Source organism: Bufo gargarizans, chromosome 4 (assembly GCF_014858855.1).
Source record: "Bufo gargarizans isolate SCDJY-AF-19 chromosome 4, ASM1485885v1, whole genome shotgun sequence".
NCBI classification, from domain to species: domain Eukaryota; kingdom Metazoa; phylum Chordata; class Amphibia; order Anura; family Bufonidae; genus Bufo; species Bufo gargarizans.
In genome coordinates this window covers 486,206,422-486,233,434 of record NC_058083.1, presented here as the reverse complement: position 1 = coordinate 486,233,434, position 27,013 = coordinate 486,206,422, and the positions used below count along the sequence as shown (strand labels likewise).

The 27,013-nt window shown below is 44.1% G+C and overlaps 1 protein-coding gene across 8 annotated transcripts in view; it reads right to left on the bottom strand.

The window, feature by feature from the left end:
* The window catches only part of NRXN1 (neurexin 1), a 1,537,142-nt gene that overhangs the window by 689,662 nt on the left and 820,467 nt on the right, over positions 1-27,013 (bottom strand). For all 8 annotated transcript variants that reach the window (XM_044290694.1, XM_044290695.1, XM_044290700.1 and 5 more), the window contains one exon: positions 21,043-21,165. In XM_044290694.1, the coding sequence (XP_044146629.1) occupies positions 21,043-21,165 (123 nt within the window). The remainder of the gene's footprint in view (positions 1-21,042; positions 21,166-27,013) is intronic.

The window sequence follows — 27,013 nt, the reverse complement described above, 5'->3', positions numbered from 1 at the left end:
GGTGGGTCAAAGGAACCCCTGTCCAACCCTGACTACATGGCCAAAAATGGTGACCATACCCACAAAACATAGGGACAGATTTTTTACGATTGATATTTAGTTTTCTAAAACTAAAGTTAATTGGATTAAAATGTGACAAATGTATTAAAAGGTGCACGCCTCTTTAACAAAATTGCCACATTTTGATCTTTCCTAAGATAACTACACTAGGGTCGGCATGGATTTGTGTCAACATTTGCTCCATTTACTAGCTTTAGGAATAATAAATCTGTTAAAAAATCTTTGGCCAAGCCCCCACCACAGAACACCATCCAGTCTTCTTACCACTTTTCCAAACCGGCGAGCGTTGTAAAAAGTCACACATTTTTGTGTAAACATAAGGTGCCCCAAAATGAGTGACTTTTTAAAGCCACAATATTGATGTAAATAGATAACCTCCCCCAATAATGCCCCCTTGTTTTAGATACATTTTCAGACATCCCCCCCCCACCTTAGCTTTCACTTTTGCTTACATACTCATGCAGTGACATATAGTATGAACAATTTCCCACAGAGAATTTTTTCAAAGTTGTCTTTCTCACAGAAAGTTTCTGACGGACACATATGTAGGTGATAATACTAAAATCTCTGGTGGGCTAGTGTGTTGAAGGGGTTAATAGTAATAACACTATTCTATAGTTTAATATATAATAATCCTAGAGGTCACAGGTGGGTTATCTAATATGTCTGGTGAAGAAGGATTTTAAAGGGTTAATAGTATTATAAGCAGTTGCCTAGGCCCAAACAAACTGTAGATGATAAACTTCACAATATGCTGTATAGCATACTCTGTCTTTATCATCACAGCTATAGAGTTAATATCTGTTCTGCCTTCAGCCTCCACTAGGGAGAGCTACACTACATGAATACATATTTATACAGCTACCATTGAGCTCAATGCTGGCTGTTTAAATCTTTAGTTAATCAGGTGGGACAGGATAGCCAATTGAGATGTTTCAGCACATGGACACACCCCCAACACTATAATAGAACCCGATTTGGCAGCCATTTTACATTATGTGTTTTGCAAGTGTAGAGAGAGGTTGCATTTCGGAGCAGGGACAGGCTGTTAAGAACTTAGCTAATAGGGCCACAAAAGTCCTTTTAAGGACTGGTAACGTTGTGCTGTCGATAGGCGTGATACACAGAGGGGTGTAATATACTTATAATATACTTTCTAACACAGAAAGTATATTATAGTGCATTTGTATGCTTCCAGAAAATACTGATTTAGTGCTGCGATCTATCAGCTTCCACAAAATAGTAATAGAGGTTTTTCATATACCTGCTTCCACAAGATTACTGCTTGAGGGTGATATACCAGCTTCAACTAACAACTGATTGAGGCCTGCCATATATCAGCTTCCACGAAATAGTGATAGAGGTTTTCCATATACCTGCGTCCACAAAATTACTGCTTGAGGGTGATATACGTCCTTCAACTAACAATTGATTGAGGCCTTACATATATAATCTTCCACAAAATAGTGATAGAGGTTTTCCATATACCCGCGTCCACAAAATACAGATTGCGGGTTTTGATATACCTGCTTCAACTAACAACTGATTGAGGCCTGCAATATATCAGCTTTCACAAAAAAAGTTATAGAGGTTTTCAAAATACCTGCATCCATAAAATGAATGCTTGAGTGTGATATAACTGCTTGAACTAACAAATATTTGAGGTCTGCCATATATCAGCTTCCACAAAATAGTGATAGAGGTTTTCCATATACCTGTGTACACAAAATACAGATTGCAGGTTTTGATATACCTGCTTCAACTAACAACTGATTAATGCCTGCCATATATCAGCTTTCACAAAATAGTAATAGAGGTTTTCCATATACCTGCGTCCACAAAATTACTGCTTGAGGGTAATATACCAGCTTCAACTAACAACTGATTGAGGCCTGCCATATATCAGCTTCCACAAACACTGCTTTTCTCTAGGCACATTGGCACAGGGTCATTTTGAAAATGACAGGCAGGGGAAGAGGCAGGCCGTCCCGATGGGATGGTCGTGTAGGTGTACCAGGCCGGAGCCTAAGTGGGAAGTTGGAGAAGGTGCGTGCGATTATGTCAAAGGACGCAGCAGAGTTAGTTGAGTGGCTCACTCAGCCTTCCACTTCTGCACCCTCCTCATATTCTGTGTCTGCACCCTCCTCACTCTCTGCTGTGTGCACCCCCAAAGACACCACCACCACTATAGCCCCTCCACTCGAGTCAGAGGAATTATTTTCACATACATTCCCAGACCTTACCGATGTGCAGCTATTCTTGGGATCGGATGAGGAAGAGGAGGTAGCAACGGCCGCCACCCTGTGTTCTGACAACAGTACCCAGATTAGCCCAAGGAGGGTTGTCCCCGCTGTTGCTGCCTACTCCGAGATCTCTAATGTCAGTGGTGGTGAAGGTGACAATGTTGTGTCGAAGGACGTCACGTGAGTGCCCACAAGCGAGGAAGAGTAGGGGAGTTCAGAGGGAGAGACTGAGCAGCAGATAAGGAGGAGAAGGAGAAGAAGGCAAAACTCGCAGTGTACAGGAGGCAAAAAGCCGACTGCAAATGTATCTGGAGCGAGCCATCCACCATGCACAGTCTCATCTTGCACTCCCATGGCACATGGCTCCACAGTGTGGGATTTTTTTAACGGGTCAGCTGCTGACAATAGTGTTGCCATCTGCAGCCTGTGTTGTCAGTGCATAAGTCACAGTAAGCCCAACACTGACCTAGGGACGACCTGGCCTCCCATCACTTAAGGCACCTGGCCTCCCATCACTAAGCCCAGTGGAAGCAACGCCGTGAGAACCCACAAAGCCACACTCCCAGCGCTCCACGTCCTGCCTCTTCTACTATTCCTTTTCCTCTCTCCTCCCATTTGTCCCCAATTCAACCTTCCACCGTGCCGTCGTTGCATTCATTTGGCAGAAGGCAGGCTTCCGTGGTCCAAATGTTTGAGCGTAAAAAAATTATGACGCCGGATAATCCTCTTGCCCAATGGCTGACTGCTGGCTTGTCGGAGCTGCTAGCCCGCCGACTACTGCCATATAAATTGGTGGGCTCGGAGGCCTTTAGAAAATATGTGGACAATGGCACACCGCAGTGGAAGATCCCCGGAATGAAATATTTCTCCCAGAAGGGCATCCCTGAACTATATGGCCACGTTCAGCAGCAAGTTAATATTTCTCTGGCACACAGTGTCGGTGCCAAGATACATCTGACCACAGACATGTGGTCTAGCAAACACAGGCAGTACATAACTTTTACTGCCCACTGGGTGAACCATCTGACGGCCATTAAGCATGTAACCCGTGGCACCCATGTGGATTTGGTATTAAAGCCACGGATTGCATGTCGGCCTGCCTCTTCTTCTTCTTCTCCTACTCCATCCTCCGTCTCCTCCTCAGCTGAATCCTCCTTTCCACTGCTACCTCTTCTTCCGCTGCACCCCCAAGCTGCCAGAACCTATTTGACGTCGCAGCTGAGACGTTGCCATGCTGTGCTGCATCTGTTGTGCCTGGAAGCACCGTTCCTGCACTGCTTTCAGCTCTGCGGTCACAGACCGATCAGTGGCTAGCCCCGCTCAATTTGACAGTTGGTAAAGTGGTGTGCAACAACGGTGCCAATCTGCTGGGCGCGCTGAAACAGGGCAAAATGACACACGTGCCGTGCATGGCACACTGAACTTAGTCATGCAGCGATTCATTGCCAAATACCCCGGGTTCCAGGACGTCTTGCAGCAGGCCAGGAAAATCTCTGGCCATTTTAGAAGATCTTACACAGCCATGGCTCGCCTTGCTGACATTCAGCAGCGACACTACTTGCCCGTCAGACATCTGATTTGTGACTGCCCGATTCGCTGGAACTCCACCTTGTATATGCTTGATAGGCTGCTCTAGCAGAAACGTGCCGTTAACGACTACCTGTACGAACTCTGCGGCAGTACAGGTTCTGGGGAGCTTGGTTTCTTTTCACCGCGCCAGTGGCTGCTCATGCACGACGCATGCAGACTTCTACGGCCATTTTATGAGATCAACATACTGTTCAGTCGCAGCCAGGGCGCCATCAGTGACATCGTACATTACGCCTTCTTTCTGGAGCGCGCATTGCATCATGTCATTGATCAAGCCATCGAGGAGCAGGAGCTGGAAAATGAGTAAGTCGCAATTCTGAATGAATTCCCAGGAAGGGCTACTCCATCTGAGACAAGTCAGCAGGAGTTTGAAGAGGAGTCAAAGGCAGATGGTTGCTTGGGGGAGGATGATGAGGAGGAGCAAGAAGAGCAGGCGTTAAACTCTTTGGGGATCCATGGTAATGTCCGTGGCTGGGGGGTAGAGACCAAGGTCTACATTCTCCTGGGTGATGAGCAAGAGCCAGGGTGCTCCACTGCTTCCAATTTAGAGCAAATGGCGGCTTTCATGCTCCAGTTTGAAGAGGGACCCCATATAAAAAGCATAAAGGTCAAGGACCTGTACTGGGTGGCAACGTACTTAGACCCCTGCTACAAACACAAAATGGCAGACATTTTACCAGCATCACAGAGGGCTGTCAGAATGCAGCATTTACAGGCCTTGCTGTGAGAGATGCTGCAATCTGTTTCAGGCACTTGCAGAGGAATTTCCACCCACAGCGAAACAGGTGCCGGGACCAATCCTACCGCACCTGCAAAAAGAGGGCTGTTTAAAGATGTGTTGGTCACATTGGATATGAGATCATTCTTGCAGCCAACCCATTGACAGCCTCCCTCCAGATCCAGCCTCAGGGAACGCCTAGACTGACAGGTGTCTAACTACATCGTATTAACAGCTGATGTAGACGCACTGAGAAGCGAGAAACCCCTTGATTACTGGGTGTGCAGGCTTGACCTGTGGCCAGAGCTGGCACAATTTGCCATGGAACTCTTGGCTTGCCCCTCGTTGAGTGTCCTGTCCGAAAGGACGTTCAGCACAGCAGGGGGGATCGTGACTGGTAAGTGCACTCGCCTTGTTCACTACTAAAAGGAATGAGGCATGGATCTCGGAGGAATTCAACACCTGTGATGACCACTTGTAATTGAATTTCCTTATGCCAGCTCACACATATCTGCCACCACTAGAACAAAGAATGGTCCATGCCTTATGTATATACAGCGGCATAAAAGGCCTTTTATGTCAGGTGAATGCCTAATTTTTGGGGCCTCTACTGGCCGACAGTTACATATTTATAGTGTGACCGCCTAATGTACCTCCAGCCACAGAATCCAAAGTTCTTTGCTGTCAGGTGAACACCTATTGCCTAATTTTTGGGGCCTGTACTGGCCAACAGTTACATTTTTATACTGTGACCGCTTAATGTACCTTAACCCACAGAATCCAAAGTTCTTTGCTGTCAGGTGAATGCCTATTGCCTAATTTTTTAGGCCTGTACTGGCCGACAATTAAATATTTATCCTGTGACCGCCTAATGTACCTCCAGCCACAGAATCCAAAGTTCTGTGCTGTCAGGTGAATGCCTATTGCCTAATTTTTGGGGCCCCCTGACCAACAGTTACATATTTATCCTGTGACTGTCTAATGTACCTTCAGCCACAGAATCCAAAGTTCTTTGCTGTAAGGTGAATGCCTATTGCCAAATTTTTGGGGCCTGTACTGGCCAACAGTTACATTTTATCCTGTGACCACCTAATGTACCCCCAGCCACAGAATCCAAAGTTTTTTGCTGTCAGGTGGATGCCTATTGCCAAATTTTTGGGGCCTGTACTGGCCGACAGTTACATTTTTTATCTCTATGTCATGGTCTTACCTTCTTTCTGTTCTCCTTCGTTTGACATGTGCTGGCGGCCATCTTGGTTTCTGGGTTTCTTGTAGCCTCCCACCCTGCGGCTTCTCCTTCCCACTGGGCGGAGCTGGATGCCTAGCTCATATATATAGGAGGTCTGTGGCTTCAGTTCCCTGCTTGGTCCTCCTGTGTTCACATGCTTCTAAGACTGCTGCTGCTTCTGGTTCCTGATCCTGGCTTCGTCTGACTACCCTGCTGGTTCCTGATCCTGGCTTCATCTGACTACCCTGCTGGTTCCTGATCCTTGCTTCGTCTGACTACCCTGCTGGTTCCTGATCCTGGCTTCGTCTGACTACCCTTCTGGTTCCTGACCTCTGGCTTCGCAAGACCCTGCTTCGGTTTAGCCATCCGCTTGGACTTTTGCCTTACAGCTTGATTTAATAAAGCCATCTTATTTTCACTTATCTCTTATTGTACGTCTGGTTCATGGTTCCTTGACATTAGGACCAAGCCATGAATTCTGACGGTACAGGGCCATCCTCGCTACCTACGCTGGTTGCCAGACTTGATCAGCAGGATCACCTGTTGGGTCGGTTCGCTGTGGCGTTGCAAACCCTGCTTGAACGCACGGCTCATTTAGCTTCCGTTGCCGATGGGTCGGTTGTCGCTCCTGGGCCCGCTCCTACTGCCGCTCCGGTTGTTGCGCCAGAGTCTACCCCGACACCTGTTGCTGCGCCTGCGGTGTTTCGGGGCATGACCGGTTCTGCCCCCCTTCCACAGCGCTTTGGGGTAGAGCCAACTCAGTGCCGAGGTTTCCTTAACCAGGTGGGCATTTATTTTGAGTTGCTGCCACATGCCTTTCCTACTGAGAGATCAAAGGTGGGCTTCTTGATCTCGCTGCTCTCGGACAAGGCCTTGGCCTGGGCCAGCCCTTTATGGGAGAACAACAATCCGGTGGTTGCCGAGTTTTCCGGTTTTGTTGCTTCTCTTCGGAAGGTATTCGATGTGCCGGCTCGTGCGGCCTCTGCTGCGAAGCTCCTTATGTCCATCAGACAGGGTTCACGATCCGTAGCTGAATACGCCATTGAGTTTCGTACCCTGGCAGCAGAGGTGGGCTGGAATAATGAGGCTCTGGTCGCTGCTTTCTCTCATGGTCTCTCGGATGCCTTGAAGGATGAGGATGCAGCTAAGGACCTACCAGTGGAGCTCGAGTCCCTTATTTCTTTCCTGATTTTGATTGACACCAGACTCAGGGAGAGACCTTCCTTTAAGGAGAGCCTGCGGAGGTCTTCTAACAGAATGGCGCCTACGTTTGCTGTCCCACCCGTGCCTCCCTCTCCTCCCACGCCTCCTGGGGATGACTTGTCTGGGGGTGAACCCATGCAGCTGGGGTTTGCTCGCCTGTCCGAGGGGGAGAGGGTACTCCGGAGACGCGAGGGCCGATGCATGTACTGTGGTCTCGGTGGGCATTTTCGGTTGGCATGCCCGAACCGTCCGGGAAACGCTCGCACCTGAGATCCTGTCGGGGGCAGATCTTGGGTGGAGTCTCCTCGTCCCCGGTTTCCCGTGTTGACAAACCACTGATTACTGTTGTCCTCTCCTGGGTCGGGGGCTCGGTGGTTCCGGTTCTCATCCTGACGGACCACAAGAATCTGACCTACCTCTCTGAGGCCAAGAGATTGACACCACGTCAGGCCAGATGGGCTCTGTTCTTGTCACGTTTTAATTACGTGGTCTCCTACCTATCCGGTTCCAAGAACATCAGAGCGGATGCCTTATCACGGCAGTACTCCGAGCTGTCCGGGGAGGAGTCGATTCCGACTTCGGTCATACCTCCGAATCAGATCCTGGCCGCTATTCGCACCAACCTGACCTCTCCCCTGGGTGAGCAGATTTTGGCGGCTCAATCTGGTGCTCCCTCTGGGAGACCCAACGGCAGATGTTTTGTGCCTGAGGAGTTGCGCACTCAGTTGTTGCGAACCTACCATAACTCCAAGGCCGCGGGGCATCCTGGAAAGAATCAGCTGTCCTGGGCTGTTTCACGTCTGTTCTGGTGGCCTTCTCTACGTTCCGACATCGCCGCATATGTAGCGGCATGCTCCGTTTGTGCCCAGAGTAAGTCCCCTCGGCACCTTCCGTTGGGCCTTTTGCAACCCATAGCCACCGGGGAGCATCCATGGTCACACCTGGGGATGGATTTCATTGTGGACCTCCCTGCATCCCGAGGCCATACGGTCATTCTCATGATTGTGGATCGGTTTTCCAAAATGTGCCACTGTGTTCCTCTCAAGAAGTTACCCTCTGCACAAGAGTTGGCCTCGATTTTTGCCAGGGAGGTCTTCCGGTTGCACGGTTTGCCCAAGGAGATTGTGTCGGATCGGGGGAGTCAGTTTGTGTCCAGGTTCTGGCGCGCCTTTTGCTCCCAGTTGGGGATTCATCTCTCTTTCTCCTCGGCCTACCACCCTCAGTCCAATGGGGCCGCAGAACGATCCAATCAGGCCTTGGAGCAATTCCTTCGTTGCTATGTCTCCGATCACCAAGACAATTGGGTTGACCTCCTGCCTTGGGCTGAGTTTGCCAGGAACACGGCGGTGAACTCTTCCTCTGGGACGTCTCCCTTCATGGCCAATTATGGGTTCCAACCTGCCGTGTTACCGGAGGTATTCTCTCCCCAGTATATTCCGGCTGTGGAGGATCACCTTTCCGTCCTACGTGCTTCCTGGGTACAGATCCAGAGGTCCCTTGAGGTCTCTGCGCAGCGCCAGAGACTCCAGGCTGATCGCAGATGAGCGCCCGCTCCTTCCTACCAGGTCGGAGACCGCGTATGGTTGTCCACCCGCAACCTCAACCTTCGAGTGCCCACTCCCAAGCTGGCGCCTCGCTTTGTTGGTCCCTTCCGAGTGCTTCGCAGGGTAAACCCGGTAGCCTATGCCCTTGCGCTTCCTCCTGGCATGCGGATCTCCAACGTGTTTCATGTCTCCCTGTTGAAGCCACTGGTGTGTAATCGTTTCACTTCCTCGGTTCCTCGGCCTCGTCCGGTCCAAGTGGGCAATCGTGAGGAGTATGAGGTGAGCAATATCCTGGACTCACGCCTGGTCCGCGGTCGGGTGCAGTTTTTGGTCCATTGGCGTGGTTATGGTCCAGAGGAGCGTTCCTGGGTTCCCTCCGCGGATGTCCATGCTCCTGCCTTGCTCCGAGCCTTCCACCCACGCTTCCCTCAGAAACCGTTCATTACTCCGCGGAGGAGGGGCCCTTGAGGGGAGGTACTGTCATGGTCTTACCTTCTTTCTGTTCTCCTTCGTTTGACATGTGCTGGCGGCCATCTTGGTTTCTGGGTTTCTTGTAGCCTCCCACCCTGCGGCTTCTCCTTCCCACTGGGAGGAGCTGGATGCCTAGCTCATATATATAGGAGGTCTGTGGCTTCAGTTCCCTGCTTGGTCCTCCTGTGTTCACATGCTTCTAAGACTGCTGCTGCTTCTGGTTCCTGATCCTGGCTTCGTCTGACTACCCTGCTGGTTCCTGATCCTGGCTTCGTCTGACTACCCTGCTGGTTCCTGATCCTTGCTTCGTCTGACTACCCTGCTGGTTCCTGATCCTGGCTTCGTCTGACTACCCTTCTGGTTCCTGACCTCTGGCTTCGCAAGACCCTGCTTCGGTTTAGCCATCCGCTTGGACTTTTGCCTTACAGCTTGATTTAATAAAGCCATCTTATTTTCACTTATCTCTTATTGTACGTCTGGTTCATGGTTCCTTGACACTCTAGCCACATAATCACACCCTTGTCTCACTCCTCTGCCTCTCATTATGGTGGCGTATGAACCGCATTCACCATAAGGACCTTCTAATGTCACAGGGTCATGTGACTGTGCCCCCCACCCATCACTGTGCCCCTCACTCTGTACTGTGCCCCCTTATACCCTTCATTGTGCCCTTACCACACCTTGTGCAGTGCATGGTGGCCTCCCCTATCCGCCACGCTGCTCCGCTGTGTATTAGTGCTTATTCTGACACTAATAGAAACCACCCAAAAATGACCCTCAAGGCATTCAAAGCTGATTTTACAGACTTTGTTAACCCTTTAGGTGTTCCACAAGAATTAATGGAAAATAGAGATAACATAAAATTTCACTTTTTTGGCAGATTTTCCATTTCAATCGTTTTTTTCCAGTTACAAAGCAAGGGTAAACAGCGAAAAAAAACTCAATTTTTATGGCCCTGATTTTGTAGTTTACAGAAACACTCAATATGTGGTCGTAAACTGCTGTACGGGCACACAGCATGGCGCAGAAGGAAAGGAATGCCATACGGTTTTTGGAAAGCAGATTTTACTGGACTGTTTTTTTGACACAATGTGCCATTTTAAGCCCCCTTAATGCACCCCTAGAGTAGAAACTCCCAAAAAGTGACCCCATTTTGGAAACTACAGGATAGGGTGGCAGTTTTGTTTGTACTATTTTAGGGTACATAAGATTTTTGGTTGCTCTATATTACACTTTTTGTGAGGCAAGGTAACAAGAAATAGCTGTTTTGGCACCACTTTTTTTTGTTATTTACAACATTCATCTGACAGGTTAGGTCATGTGGTATTTTTATAGAGCAGGTTATTACAGAAGCGGCGATGCCTAATATGTATTTTTTGGGGTGCATATTACTTTTTGATCGCTTGCTATTACACTTTTTAGGATTTAAGGTGACAAAGAATGGGTTTTTTTACACCGTTTTTTTACGGTATTCATCTGAGGGGTTAGGTCATGTGATATTTTTATGGAGCAGGTTATTTCAGACGCGGTGATACCTAATATGTCAACTTTTTTTTTAGTTATGTAAGTTTTACTAAATTATTTGAAGCAAAAAAAATCATAATTTAATGTCTCCATAGTCCGAGAGCCATAGTTTTTTCAGTTTTTGGGTGATTATCTTGGGTAGGGTATGATTTTTGCGGGATGAGATGACGGTTTGATTGGCACTATTTTGGGGTGTGCATAACTTTTTGATCGCTTGCTATTACACTTTTTGTGATGTAAGGTGACAAAAAATTTATTTTAACTTTACAAAGTCTGATCAGACTTATGCCTTTAGCAGAAGTCTGATCAGCACCATGGACAACCGGAAGCCTGTGAAGGCATCCGGTTGCCATTGTAACCATCGGTCGCTGCCACAACAGAGCAGCAGGTGATGGGGAGGGGTGCCCCCTACCTCTGTGATCCCGTCAAGAATCGGAGGCTAAAAAGGCACAGCAGCCCCCGATGGGAGAGGAAGTTCCCTCCCTCCCTGTTAACTCCATCCATACTGCGGTCCCTATGGACCACGAAATGGAAGGGGTTAAATAACTGACATCACAGCACAGATGTCAGCCGTTTCAAGCAGAGTGTCAGCAATGTGCCGACACTCTGCTTGCTAACCGCTCGGCCATCCTGGAAATAAGAGGAAGCGGGCGGGATGATCGCTCGCCCACCTGCCCCCCAGCACCGCCCGCACCTCCCCCCTGCACAGCCCACCGGCAGATAATAAGAGCTGCAGGGGGGTGGTTAAAAATGAAAATGTATGTAATTTAGTAGTTTTTGATCCCTGCGGTTAAGGACCGCGAGGATCAGAAACTTCTGACAGCGCTGCAAACCGCAGGTCTGAATTGACCTGCGGTTTGAAGTGATCGCCGATATGGGGGGGTCACAGGACCCCCCTTGGCATTGTCCCAGGGTGCCTGCTGATTGATTTCGGCAGACACTCAGTTCCAATCACCGCCTGCCGCATGGCAGTGATCGGAAATACACATGACGTACCGGTACATCGTGTGTCCTTAAGTACCAGGACATCATGACGTCAGTAAGTATGTAACCACAGGTTCTCAATGGGGTTCAAGGCAGGTGAGCAAGGAGGCCATGTCATTAGATTTTCTTCTTTTATACCCTTTCTTGCCACCCACGCTGTGGAGTACTTGGACGCGTGTGATGGAGCATTGTCCTGCATGAAAATCATGTTTTTCTTGAAGGATGCAGATTTCTTCCTGTACCACTGCTTGAAGACGGTGTCTTCCAGAAACTGGCAGTAGGACTGGGAGTTGAGCTTGACTCCATCCTCAACCCGAAAAGGCCCCACAAGCTCATCTTTGATGATACCAGCCCAAACCAGTACTCCACCTCCACCTTGCTGGCGTCTGAGTCGGACTGGAGTTCTCTGCCCTTTACCAATCCAGCCACGGGCCCATCCATCTGGCCCATCAAGACTCACTCTCATTTCATCAGTCCATAAAACCTTAGAAAAATCAGTCTTGAGATATTTCTTGGCCCAGTCTTGACGTTTCAGCTTGTGTGTCTTGTTCAGTGGTGGTCGTCTTTCAGCCTTTCTTACCTTGGCCATGTCTCTGAGTATTGCACACCTTGTGCTTTTGGGCACTCCAGTGATGTTGCAGCTCTGAAATATGGCCAAACTGGTGGCAAGTGGCAACTTGGCAGCTGCACGCTTGACTTTTCTCAGTTCATGGGCAGTTATTTTGGCGCCTTGGGTGTTGATGTCTTTAGACCACACCCCTTCTCATTACAGAGATGCACATCACCTAATATGCTTAATTGGTAGTAGGCTTTCGAGCCTATACAGCTTGGAGTAAGACAACATGCATAAAGAGGATGATGTGGTCAAAATACTCATTTGCCTAATAATTCTGCACTCCCTGTATATCCTTCAGTGTGCTACTAAGAATGCTCAGTGCCATTCCCATATATATGTAGCCTGAGTGGCCTGTGCCACGTGAATACTAAATAAGAGTGTTTTCACGCTGGTGACACAGTGTCTGTACGCTATATGCAATGTGAATAGGATTCTGACTCTTGCTAGATCCAGAGACTTTACAGGATTCCTGTTGTAAAAATGCCAGAAATAAGCTTGGAAACACCATGATTACAGCGCCAGTCTGACATTAATTGGCCTTGAGCATAAATCGTTATAAGAACCCATCATTCTGATGGCAGCACGGCTGACAGGCTCACACATTAGTGCACATTGTCAGTGGGTGCAATGTCTAGACTTATTTCAGGGTGTTGCACATTTTTTTAAATATAGTTTTCATTTATTAAGGGACCTTGGCAAGTATCTAACATTTACTTAGGAGTCAGGAGCAACTCCCCAGTTTGGACCATCAAATACCAGTCTGGCATCAGTAACCCTGTTCTCAAACGCACATTTTTTCACTACTGGACCACTTCTTCTAACCGTCAATGTCTATGGTGGTGTCTTAATTCACTCCCAAGATTAGGAAAGGACAGTTGGATTTTTATCTGCTTGATTGTTAAAGTATAACTCTCATTTTGGGTTAAAGAGTCTTCTTAGCAAAGCTCAAACTGAGCATGGCTAAGAACAGCCTGTCTTCAGTCTTCAGCATTTTAGTGAGTGCTGAAGACACCAGTGTGTAGAGAGTCAGATAGGCAGGGTGATAGGAAGTGATAGGTAGGGCACAAGTCCATAGTTGAGGATTGATATAGAGACAACAGGGAGACTGGAAGCCTCTGTATGTTACACACAGTTGTCTTCAGCGATCAGTAGAATTGAACACTGACTCTCCTTGGCAACACTGCTACAACTTTGCTCAAAAGACACTTTACACCCTGTTTTCTAGAACAAGGTAAAATCTTTCCCTATTAAAGTATATTACAAAATGTTTAACTTCCATGTCCCTACACTGTATTAAAAATAAACCTAAATTACATTTACACTTTAAGGTTAGCTGTTCAACTGATAGCGATCTAATGTGTATGGAAAGCCTTAGACCATGCAACTACTATAAGGTCCACCAAAAGAGGGGGTCCACTCCTTTTCTACTGGGTGGTAGGAACCTGTGCAGGACTCCCCCCTCTGTATTACTAGGAAAGGCCTAGTTGGGAAATGAACCCAAGTGTCATGGAAAGGGCACAGAGCTGGGAAAAAATATAAAACCTTTGCATTCTGGATGGTAAAACTCAACACATTTTTTTTTTGTAATAAGGCACCTTTCTTCAATATTAACTACTGAAATGTGAACCATTACTTAATATAGGAGTTGCTTACAAAAACTACCTACTGATCTGGTAACATATGGATTAAACATACTTTTTCTACAGAATAAACAAACAGTGAAGGGAGTTATATTTAGCTGAGCTGGCCCTACAATACATTGTGCCTGCTCTTACAGTGACTTTCATGGTGGCAAAGTCCTTTCTAAAGAGGTTGCCCGGTATCAAGATGAATCCGGACAACTCACGGGATCGACCTGCAATAAAGACAGATCCTGCTCAGCTGATCTGGTTCTTTCGTTAGGGCTCTGTTTTGTTGGCTGCAGCAGTGATATCACTTTAACAACACATGACCCGGGGTTGATCACTGGTCTCAGCGATGTGCAGAAGTGGCCCTTGATTCTATGCACATTCCATGTGACATCATGTGACATCATCACTGCAGCAAGAAAAACAGAGATCTGCAGGGAGAATGCAGAGTGGTGGCGAACAATCTGGTAAGTAATTGTCTATTCTTTTTACAGGTCAATTGGTAAACCTCTTTAATGGAGATAGATAGATAGATAGATAGATAGATAGATAGATAGATAGATAGATGTTATGCATGGGAATAAACACTCAATGGTTTAGTATTTTACTTGTTAAAGTAACATTGACCTTTCCTTTCCATTTCTCTACGTGTGTGAACACCAAGGCTTCTAACCTCTATATCACTTCTGTAGCTATAGAAACACATTCCCTGAACCTTACGAGGGCACAGGTAAATAAATTCAGGATAAAATAATAGTCTTCTAGAGTAAGGTTGTGGCTCCATGATCCTCTTCTTATGATAAAAAAAGACACTGGATCATCAAAGTCCCAAATTCCAGTGCTCTTTGATGATGAAAGACCAGCACTATATTCCCCGGACTACTACAAGCTTGGGAGAAACCACACAGATGGCTATGTGTTCAAACAGAACAAGACGAAAGGGTTTCTCTGGCTATAAAAATATTATCTGAGATGTGTAAGAAATACAACCAGTGTAAGGACTGTAAATTGTGACAGCGCCACGTCAGTAGTTTCTAGCCCCAGTCTAATTAGTTCACATATAATAAAAATAAAAATAAACTGGCGACATATGAAAAAAAAATCTAGAAAAATTGCAAAATATTACCGGAGGACCTAGTTAAAGGGGTATTCCCATCTGAGACAATGGGAGCATATTGCTAGGATATGTCCCCATTCATAGTCATGCGCAGCCTATTGCATTAGGGTGTGCACCCTAAAGCACAAACACACACACCATGAGTATGTATGTATGTATATATATATATATATATATATATATATATATATAGTCTTTATGCCATTAGTCCCCATTATCAGCCCTTATGCCTCATTAGCCCCCAATATGCCTCATTAGGCCCATCATCAGTCCTTATGCCTCATTAGCCCCATTATGCCTCACTAGCCCCCATATGCCTCACTAGCCCCCATATGCCTCATTAGCCCCATATGCCTCTCATTAGCCCCCATATGCCACTCATTAGCCCCCATTATGCCTCTCATTAGCCCCCATTATGCCTCTCATTAGCCCCCATTATGCCTCTCATTAGCCCCCACATGCCTCATTAGCCCCCATTATGCCTCTCATTAGCCTTCATTATGCCTCTCATTAGCCTCCATTATGCCCCTAGCAGCCTCACCACCAAGCACTCCCCCCATAGTAGTGAATGGAAAAGCACTGCACTTGCGCGGCCACCACTTCCATTCATTTCTATGGGGCCGACGGAAAGAGCCGAACCAGCACTCGGCTATTTTCGGAAGACCCATAGAAATTAATGGAAGGAGGCTGTGCATGCGCAGTGCGCCCTCCACAACTTTCGGGGCTCCGTGCTTGGTGTAGGGGGATTTGGCCAGGAAAGTAGTCAAACTGTGGCGTGCCTGACAGCATCTGCAGTATAAATAATGCAGTATAATTAAGGATAATTTAGTTTTCCTTGTTGTTTACTTTGTATTTAATTTTCAATTTTTGAAGAAAAAATTTTTTTTGAGGAATTCAACATAGTATCCTGCAGCCACATCTATAATATGTTACAATAATAATAAATTGCAGTTACACTTTTTGCCATTTATTTTTTATTTATTTATTACTAGGCCTTGTTGCAGGGGAGCCAATGGAGTTCCAAAGGGGTTTACTATAGAGTTTAATGTATAAATGGTGAACAAAAAGCTCCTAAACTTGCTCTAGTGAAGGCTAAAGGCAGCTGAAAGAGGTTGTCTGTATAGAATGGTCCTTTGACAATAAGCTGATTAAAACTTTTCCCCCAATGGGACTTTCAGCAATTAGCCAAAATCTATCAGTGAGCCACAAATAGCGCTTTCACAACTTTTTGGGCTCATTGAGGCATTTTACGATGTTACACCACTCCTGTTTTGAAATGTCGGTGGGAAAGTGGACATGGTTGGCTGGCTGGGCTGATTTAAGACAGATTTATCAACTGTGGCATTTTAAAAAAGTAGCAAAAGTTCTTTCCCCAGTGAAAAGATGGCATTGAAAATGGAGTAACATTTCAGGACAAATGTATCAAACACTGGATATAAATGAAGACAATGCAATGCTTCTGCAAAACAGACTTTAAAAATTCTCTTATGATAAATGTTCTGTTATGTGTCCTAGGTTAGTCTAAGAAAAGTGATAGAGTGGTGGGCAACTCATTTCTTAAAAGGCACAATGAAATCTATACCTGGTATCTATACCAAAACATTGTGTAATTTTTACTTAAACTTTGGTGGAAAATACCTTCTCCCCATTGAATACATTTTGGAAGAGAACTTGCATAAGAGAAATATTCTTTCCACTTTTTGTTTTGCCCCAATGTTTTTCATCCTTCAAACGTAATGAAATTGGCGGTGTATATAGTATATTTTGATTGAAACTTTATGCTGTGTACCTGATTCCTATGATTTGCTGTATGTGTACAGTATGTTGTCATTTATTTTATCATGTTCTTTTCCTTTTTTAATTTTTAAGAAAAAAAAGTTGGAGACCCACTTCTCAGAGACCCACCCACTTTTAATTGGCAAGTGATTAGAAATTTTGCAAATGTGTGCATAAATTTCCTGCATAGCACAATTAACACGAAAAACTGGCATAAAGTGTTTAGTAAGGCCATTTCAGACGAGCGAGTGTCTCGCTGCGGACTCGCACCACAGCACCTGGCCTGAACTTCCAGCACTGCCAGGGTCACATAGCATTATACTGATTTATAATGCTATGTAACCCTTGGAGGTTTGGAATGTGTTGGATAACACTGATATAATGCTGTTAGTGCTATCAAATACATTCCAGAACGTTAAGGGTGACATAGCATCATAAAACACTATAATGCTATGCGACCCTGGCAGTGCTGGAAATTCAGTCCGGGTGCTATGTTGTGAGTCTGCAGCAAGAAACTCGCTCGTCTAAAAGGGGCCTAAATGTGTAACTAAATGTGTAACTATTCCTATACACTATTTAAAGCTCTGCATTAGAAGTGTTGAATTAGATATATTCAGGAATTCATGGCTGCATAATTTAGGGCATATTCTGCTGTAAAAAAATAAAATAAGGTTTGATGTATGTATGAATAGTGTACATTATGTTCTTGCTCATTTTTGTACAACTCCCTTGGTCTTCTTTCACATGTGTGGCTGTGCTCGGCATAGAACGCCTGAAATCTGCCAGACGAAAAATGTTGCGTGGTATTTGTCTTGCCGAATCCCGGCATATTTGACGGGTAGCGGCTGGATCTCCGCCAGACCCCATTATTGTAATGGGGCAGCAGGCATTTCGGTCCCGTCTGGCAATGCCAGATCCAGAGGGCTCGAACAAGCTGTTCTCTGCAAAAACTCCTGACGGCACTATGAAAAGAATAAATCAGAACTAAGTGTTTGTAATTAGAGATAAGTGAATTGACTCTACATGAATCAAATCCCCCCCCCCCAAAAAAAAAAAAAAAAAAAAAACATTTCTCCAAATCCAAAAATGTATTGATTTGTACAATATGAATCACTCAAAAAGGTCAGAAGATGGAGAACAAGGCACCTGCTGCCAAAATGATATCATGTTTTGGCTATAGCAGTAATTTCATATAAGCTTTATTTCTTCAATAATTAAAATCCAGATCCTGTGTAATTCTGATGCATTTTGGACGATAGAGTAGTCCTTAGTCGTAGCTAAGCTCTGCATTACACGGGGAGCGCTGTTTGAGGAGGTGAGTTGTTATCCTGCCTTTTTCATTGTATTTGTTACCACCGGCTACCATCCATTTACTCAAAGCCATATATTTTACAGTTTCTTTGACATTATAAATGATGTCCTGGCTTTAAAGAGCTTGAAAAGTGGTTATAGTCCTAGGAGACCTCATTGTCATGCGTAACTTTTCAGGGCAATTGGGATAATTTTGATGTAGGTTTATTTATTCAGACTGAAACAAATCTGACGACCAATTTGACCATATTGGACTCAAAATAAATTTTGGGAAATTTGCTCCTCTATATTCATAATGTGAAAAGAGTATACATGCAAAATGTAGAGGAGTTTTAGGCCAAGTTCACAGCAGTTATTTTGCCAGTTATTTCTATAAGTTATTGTGAGCCAAAACCAGTAGTGAAGCCTACTAAGAGATACGTTGTAATGTAAAGATATTCACCTGTTATGTGTTTTTGACTCACAACTGGTTTTGGCTCACAATAACTGATGGTAATAACAGACCAAGTAACTCTAGTGTGAATTCAGCCTAAAAGACGTGCAGAAACTATTTTGGGTGGTTTTATTTTCTCTGGTTATCTAGTGCCTTCAGTGACTCTCTTTCAACTGTTATGGTACAACTGTGCCTACCGTTAAAAGTGTTGTCCAAGATATAAATACTGATGACCTCTCCTCTAGATAGGTCATCAGTATCTGATCAGTGGGCGTCTGACACCCAGGACACCAGCCAATCAGCTGTTTGAAAAGGCACTGATGCTCCTGTGAGCACTGTAGCTTTCTCCCTGCTCGCCAGGCACCGCGCTGTACATTAAATAGTGGTCGTGTGTAGTATCGTGTTCAGCCCTATTCAATTCTTGGGGCTAAGCTGTGCCTAGGCCACGTAACACATGAACATACTGTCTCTGGCTTAGGAAAAGCTGTGAGAAGGCAGGGATACTACAGTGAGCACCACTGACTTCTCAAACAGCTGATCGGCGGAAGTCCCGGGTGTCAAATCTCCACTGATCAGATACTGATGATCAGTATTTAAATCTAAAAAAAATAATTTAATTGTCCAAAAGTTCTAATTTGTCATTGCATAAATTCAATACATTATCATGATATGCTTACAGAACTGGTTGCAATTTATATCACAACCAATGGCCTCATGGCCTCATATAGGCACATAAGGCATAACCATTTCCAGGCAGAGTATTGCAAAATCTTGTTCTTTTTCTTAGATTTTCATTTTTCTTTTTTTTCTTTTCTTTTTTTTAAATTAGAGCTTCTCAGGCAACACATCACAAGATATGTTGAACCAAGGCAAGAATGACATATCTGTATGCCAGACAAGGTTCTAGTATAATTTAGCAGATTTTTCTATGTAGGTGGAAAAAATCTGTATATTACTGGTCCGCAATACACAGCTCTGGGGTACTGGTTCATATTGAGCATATCCAGCTAAGGTAAAGACATCTAATGTAACCAGTCTATGTACTCATGAGGGTAGAAAACCATAAACAGCTGTCTACCAATAGGTTCCTGGTTTGGATATATATTAGTCATGTTTGAACAGTTTTTATGTTCTTCACATTGACTCAAAGGGTAAGCACCTATTATGGGCACTAGAGAGAGACAGTTTTATTCCTCCTGGAGAATTAATATGCACATGTTTTTCCATGTAGCATTAACAAAGTTGGGTCTTCTCAATGAGAAACACTACTTCCCACATTTATAGTTCAAGGGGCTTTAAGAGATTTTGATATTGATGAACTATTCTCATGATTGGCGGGGGTCTGATACCAGCACTCCCACTGATCAGCTTTTTGAAAAGGCTGCAGCCCCTTCCTAGGCAAATGGCCTCACATTCATTGGTTACATGACCTAGATACAGCTCAGTCCCAAGAAAAGCTGCTATTTAATGTGGTAAGCAGTGCTTGGTAAGCAGTGAGGAGTCCATAACACTCACTGGAGTATGGTAGCCTTCTCAAACAGCTGATTGACGTGGGTCCTGGGTGGACCCTGGCTGATGTCATATTAATGACCTATTATGATGGTAGATCATCAATATCAGAATCTCGTAAAAACCCTTTAATGCTGACTCTTTAAAATATATAATATTCTTAAAAATCTATATTAAAACTGGTCTGACAAAGAAATGGCCGAATTGTATCCTAAAAGAAATAATAGCCACCATTTTCAAAAATACAATTACATTCAGTAATTGCTTTCATATTATTGTTCACTTCCATTTAGCTACTCAGCAACTTCCCCCATCTCATACACATCTGTAATAGCTTTTAGATAGCTTTGGATCTCATGTTTCCATGAGTAGAAATAGATATGTTCAAACTTTATCACAAAATAAAGGAAACGGTTATTTAAACAGAACCCTGTGACGTAGAAGAAAGAAGCTAAAAGTAATTATGAGTATGGTTACAAAAGAATTGAAAAAGATAGAAATTTAAACCAAGGTGGGAAAAAAGCAGTGGCAAAGAAATACTTGAAAAGGGCTCTAATATGAGCCGAAACCTTGTGAAAGAAGAGGTCCATTTGAAAATTATCCACCACAATCTCTCGACTATGAACAACAAGAAATTGAGGTCAAAGTCTTGCAAGGAGGATAAAGGTTTGACCCACAGATCTATAAAATTTAACACCATTCATAACCTAGTTTAAATGGTGCATTATATTATATAACATGCATTAAAGGTCAATTTTTTTCAAAATGTCTAAATATTCCGAGGATAGGCCTTCAATATCTAAGACCTGGAAAACCTCTTCAACATTAAATTATCACATGTACATAAATGCAGCTTCCATCTCCTTGAACCATAGGCCAGTTCTTTTTGCTTAGCTGTATACTTTATTGCCTGCACTGGGAATCCTGAAGGCATTCTGGGAATTCTTCCATATTCAATGGACCACGGTCCACCAGATCAGTCAGGTTTCTTGCTTGTTTGGGGGTTGTTATACGCATCTTGAGGGACAATGCCCAGATACATCTATTAGGAACACTGCTGCAAGATAGAATAAATGAAGGCACCTACCTGTCATGTCTTGTTGATCGTCCACTATTAACTTTAAACTCTTTCCTCTCCGTATCACGCGCACTGTGTGCCATTCATTATCATTGAGGTTATAACCAGCATAAAGAGTCTCTGGGCCTTTGCCTGCAGAATATGCCAAACCATCATTAACCAATCACAGCACAATGAAATATGTGAACCGTTCAATGAAAACTAGAGAGTCAGAACAACTGAAACAAACACAATAAATTCATCATTCTAGTAGAGTTTGTTTGACATAAACAGGCATATAAACCTCTTTGGAATTGAATAACCCGCTATAGAAAATCATACAAGAATGTGTGAATTGCTACTATATTACATTGTGGTTCTCGGTTATTTTAATCGGAGACAATGGTTAAGGCTACTTTCACACTAGCGTTCGGGTTTCCGTTCGTGAGCTCCGTTTGAAGGAGCTCACGAGCGGACCCGAACGCAGCCGTCCAGCCCTGATGCAGTCTGAATGGAGGCGGATCCGCTCAGACTGCATCAGTCTGGTGGCGTTCAGCCTCCGCTCCGCTCGCCTCCGCACGGACAGGCGGACAGCTGAACGCTGCTTGCAGCGTTCGGGTGTCCGCCTGGCCGTTCGGAGGCGTGCGGATCCGTGCGGATCCGTCCAGACTTTCAATGTAAGTCAATGGGGACGGATCCGTTTGAAGATGCCACAATGTGGCTCAATCTTCAAGCGGATCCGTCCCCCATTGACTTTACATTGAAAGTCTGGACGGATCCGTACTAGGCTATTTTCACACTTAGCTTTTTTTTGCTAAATTAATGCAGACGGATCCGTACTGAACGGAGCCTCCGTCTGCATTATTATGATCGGATCCGTTCAGAACGGATCCGATCGAACGCTAGCCGAACGCTAGTGTGAAAGTAGCCTAAGCCGGGGGATTTTTTTGTTCAATCTATGCTTTTTTTCTTAATTAATATGGATTTGATTATGTTAATGTAGTATGTGTTGCCAGTAATAAATAATTAGACGTTCTAGATATAATAACGCTCTAGATTGTGGCACAGTTATTGTATTACAGTTACAATGACACATTTCACCTGCCTATTAACTCTTTTTATAACAAAGCTGCTCTCAACTTGATATGGTTGTTCTATTACCTGTAGCTACCAAAAAAAGAAACAGTAATAACATGTTGGATTGAATTGAAAGAGAACCTGTCAATCTGCAGGCAGAATGTTATAGGGCAGGAGGAGCTGGGCAGATTGATCTAAAGTTTTATTGGAAAAGATCCAGCAAAACGTATTCACCTAAAGGGGTTATCTGGAATTTTGATACTGATGGCTTATCCTCAGAGTAGGTCAACAATATCAGAATGGCAGGGGTCTGACTCCCAGCACCCCAGCAATCAGATGTTCGAAGAGGCTACTTTTTCTGGCCTTAGGAGTCATGTGGGTGGTCCTATTTAGGGATTAAAAGCCTTTGTCTATGAATCCAAAGATAGCTGTAGATCACTAAAGAGACCCACCCATATGACTCCTAAGCATGGAAAGAGCAGGGATTTAAATGCATGAATTGCAAGCTATCTTGTCCCATAAAACTATATATCAGTCTGCTCAACTCCTCCTTTTCCATAACATGCTGCCTGCAGACTGCCCTACATTTAATGGTGACAGGTTCACCTTAATTTGGCCACTTAATTTGACTATTTCGATTGCTGTCAGTCAAATGCTCATTTGGACAATCTCTATTCTTAATGCACCCCGCCCCCCATACCCTTGCGAGTTCAGTTAAGTTGAGCATGCATGTATTCTTAATCGGGAGAGGGGAGTAAGCTACAGTCAGAAACCCTTGGTGGTGGCTTATCTTCCTCAATTACAAAGAATGGGTCAAGATAACAAATCTTTTTTTTCTCCCAAAGTATTCAAAACTAACAAGCAGCCAGAAATGTCATGTAGCTGATCCTACTGACAATGGCAGGTTTGGCAGCCATAAATCTAATGTCTATGGTCACCTTTATGTAGATGTAAAGAACTAGTAACCATCTCTTTGAAGAAGCACATATTATTTTTTTTCCTGTAAGGGAGTTATCCCCCAAAAAAGTATGACTAAGCAATGATTATGAAAATGAAGTATTATTGCACTATACATGCAATAAAAATATTGTTAATTTTTATGTACATTACATTTTCCACTTTGGTAGCTTCCCCTGCTGTTTAGCCTTCTGGTCCTCCTTGTCCTGCATTCAGAGGAGGACTAACATGCTCAGTAACTCAGTACTTGAACAGTGATCTCATAGAGAAGGACAGACTTGGACTGGCCCCGAGGGGAACAGGTGAATCCCCAGTAGGCTTCTGAGCAAGGTGGGCCAATTTCTGCACAACTGGCACATGGTACAGTAGACAGACTATACTGTATGTAGATAGGCAGCATAGAGCCTATGTTCTACTTTACACCAGTTTAATAAATTAACCCATACGATCACAATGCTAGGTGAGATATATGGAGAAACACAGCTATTAGAAATTGGGTCTGGACTGAGCTGTAATTTGCAATGTATCAGTGCTATTGCCATGATCTTATCCGCAAAAAAATAAGACCATAATTGTGGCTGTTACTCAATGACAGCCTAAGAAATAGTCCTCAGAAATGGCCCACCTTCTGCAGCCACGCAGCCTCGGACACTGTTCAGGATAATCAGTCTGTGTGTGTATGGGGTTGGGGGAGGGGGGGTTAAACAGCTGAGGTCAACATCTGCATGGAATGTGTATGTTCTCCCTGTGTTTGTGTTGGTTTGCACTAAACAATCTGTTTTCCTCCCACACTTCATAAATATACTAACAGGTAAATTGTCTTCCTATGAAATTGACCGGTGTGAGTGTTGGGGAGGAGTGACTTCATGGTGCCACTCATGTTTCACAGCAATCCTTGTGTTTTTGGGTTCCTTGTGTGACAAAAAGTGCATTATATATGTCTGTTATGTGGGTAATTCAGGACTGGTCCTCCAGAGCGAGAAAAAAAAAATCGCAACCAATCTCGACTCTTGGCAAGAGATGATAATCCTAAACATAGGAATTCCCTGTATCAACTCAGAAATCTCTAATAGGGCTTAGAATACTTTTTTTTAGACTGTATAACCCCTTTAATATTATTTAGGCCCCTTCACATATGTCCGATGATCCAATTCAGTTCTCCTCTGGAGTTTTCTATGGGATAGTTCTCATAAATACAGCATGTCAGTCATAATACCAGATGCCAAATAGCGCCGGATAGAAAAACATTGCATGCTGAGTGCATAGTCCGACTCTAAATATGCATTTATGGTGTTAAGATTATATGTTTGTACTTTTGGGTTTCTTGTTATGTATGTTCCCTCTTGGTAGATTGACAACTTTTTAAATCTGTTCCATTAGCACATAGCTTTAGTCAGGGATTGTAGCTTAGCTGCAATATCTGATGGGGAATATGAAATTCCCAAACTGTCCCAGCTCAATTTCCATTCTGTTCTATCAACGTGCTCTAGACTGCAGCTCCTCCAGCTCTCATTGGCTGCTATGGAAAAACACAAGCCCAGCACAAGCTCAGCCGGCAACTTGATTTCCATTATTGCTAGAACAGTTAAAAATTATAAATAACAAAAAGTGCATGTGCTTTACAAATAATGAAGCAAATGAGCCTTTTTCTTATAAAAAATATTTTATATACTTAGCTTCTATGGTCTAGAATAGATCAATGTTTCCTAACCATGGTTCCAATGAACACTGGTTGCCTCCCTACAACATCAGCGTCTGGTTGCCACAGGAACCAGAAATGCGGCCAGGCCCTCACTGATGTCAGAGCCACGGGCCAATGAGGAAGTGCAGTGGGGCCCCCAAACAGAGCAGCAACACTTGGCGTGGAGACAAGCCAACATGAGCTGCTGTTCCTTGAGTATAAAGGTCGGCACCTACAGTGTGCAGGGGCCGGTGAATTTTTTGTTATCTGGCTCCTCCTACTCTTAGGAATAAAGAACAGAAAAACAGCGGAAGTTAATTCAGACCCGTAGGGATCACGATGTATCCCAAAGGAATGAAAGATTCGGGCGCCGACAGGGGTGATTGGGATGAGGAAAAACAAAGGAGAAAGGAGAGGTGAGGCTGCTCCAAAAAGTGTTTGTGACTACAGACACTTAACAGGATAGTAAATAGATGTGCAGGGTGATATTCTACAGTGTTGAAAAGTCAATCACTTGTAGTATAGACCCCCAAGACAAAAAAATGAAGGAAAAAGAGCACCAGACCCCGTATCAAGTACAGTTGGAAATAAAATTAAATGGGAGTAGAAAACACCACTACACAGTGATGACTACTATATAGAACAGAAATGTGTCGTAAAGCAATAGCGTGGAGTCGAGATAATGGGTGCTCCGGGTAGAAGACCCTGAATATACACCGCTATGCAAATAGGACCAACTAAAACCCTATAGTCAAATGGTGGTGTGGTTAATAAAGATGAAATTGGTAAAATGATAAGAATGTAAAAGTGTGAAGTGCCCAAGCAGGACAATATCACATGAAATAAATGAATAATAACACTCACTTCACTGGGGGGTAGTCATCAGGTGATAAGTATAAAACACCTGTGAATTGAACTCCCCCGGCCAGGATCGCATGTAGAGTTGTAGTGATGGAAGGCAGCAAAAAGTCCAGTGCTTATGATCAATCACCTTTAATGTGTATACGCCACATGTTATTTATTCATTTATTTCGTGTGATATTGTCCTGCTTGGGCACTTCATACTTTTACTATTTATATCATTCTTATCATTTTACCAATTTCATCTTTATTAACCACACCACCATTTGACTATAGGGTTTTAGTTGGTCCTATTTGCATAGCGGTGTATATTCAGGGTCTTCTACCCGGAGCACCCATTATCTCGACTCCACGCTATTGCTTTACGACACATTTCTGTGCTATCTAGTAGTCATCACTGTGTAGTGGTGTTTTCTACTCCCATTTCATTTTATTTCCAACTGTACTTGATACGGGGTCTGGCGCTCTTTTTCCTTTATTTTTTGTCTTGGGGGTCTATACTACAAGTGATTGACTTTTCAACACTGTAGAATATCACCCTGCACATCTATTTACTATCCTCCTACTCTTCCCAGTCTCTGGCATACTTGTACTGTGTTGATCATCTGCCTTTTGACCCTTCTGCCGTACGACTACTCTTATTGTTTTTATGCATCTGTTTTGTCCCTGTTTGTGTGTTGACCTTCATGTATTGCAGTATAGAGACTGTCGACCAGTGATGGCAAAAGTGTATATTAATGAAACCCCTGCTAGAATCCAGCGATTAGTAGGCATACATGTACATAATGCTGACGTCAGTGCACAGTATGATAGATAAGGTACTATACGTGTGTTTATTCCTGCTCTTACAGTATGCTCTGATATTTGCATCAGTGGTATACTATTCCATAGACTTTATTATGCTTCTAGTGCATTTGCTTTTCAACAGCTCAGGGCGCAGGAAAGATTGGCTAATGTACTATACTAATTATATTCTACAAAATATCAGTTGCAAGTGTTAATGCAAAAATGTGTTTAGATTGTTTTACATGAAAACAGCATAATTAGCCTTTTTTTTCCAATGTGGCTAACATGAATGGAGAATTTTTGATAGCCTCCAGTATTCACTACGTTGTGCAAGTTAGTCCAGTACATTTTAAAGGATATCTAGCTAATGTATGACATTTTATGTACAGCAGAATATGGGTGTCTACAGCAACCAATCTTCACCTATCCTCAGTATAGGTCATCAATATCAGATTGGCAGGGGTTTGACACCCCCGCGGATCGGCTGTTTGGAGAGGAGGTGGAGCTCCATGTGAGCGCTGCTTGCTCCTCATTACACTACTCGTCATCTCCCCTGTAGCAGCGGTATAGTGTAATTACAAGTGCATGGAGCAAGTACTCGTGATTACACTGCACTTCCGAGACAACAGAGTGTAATGA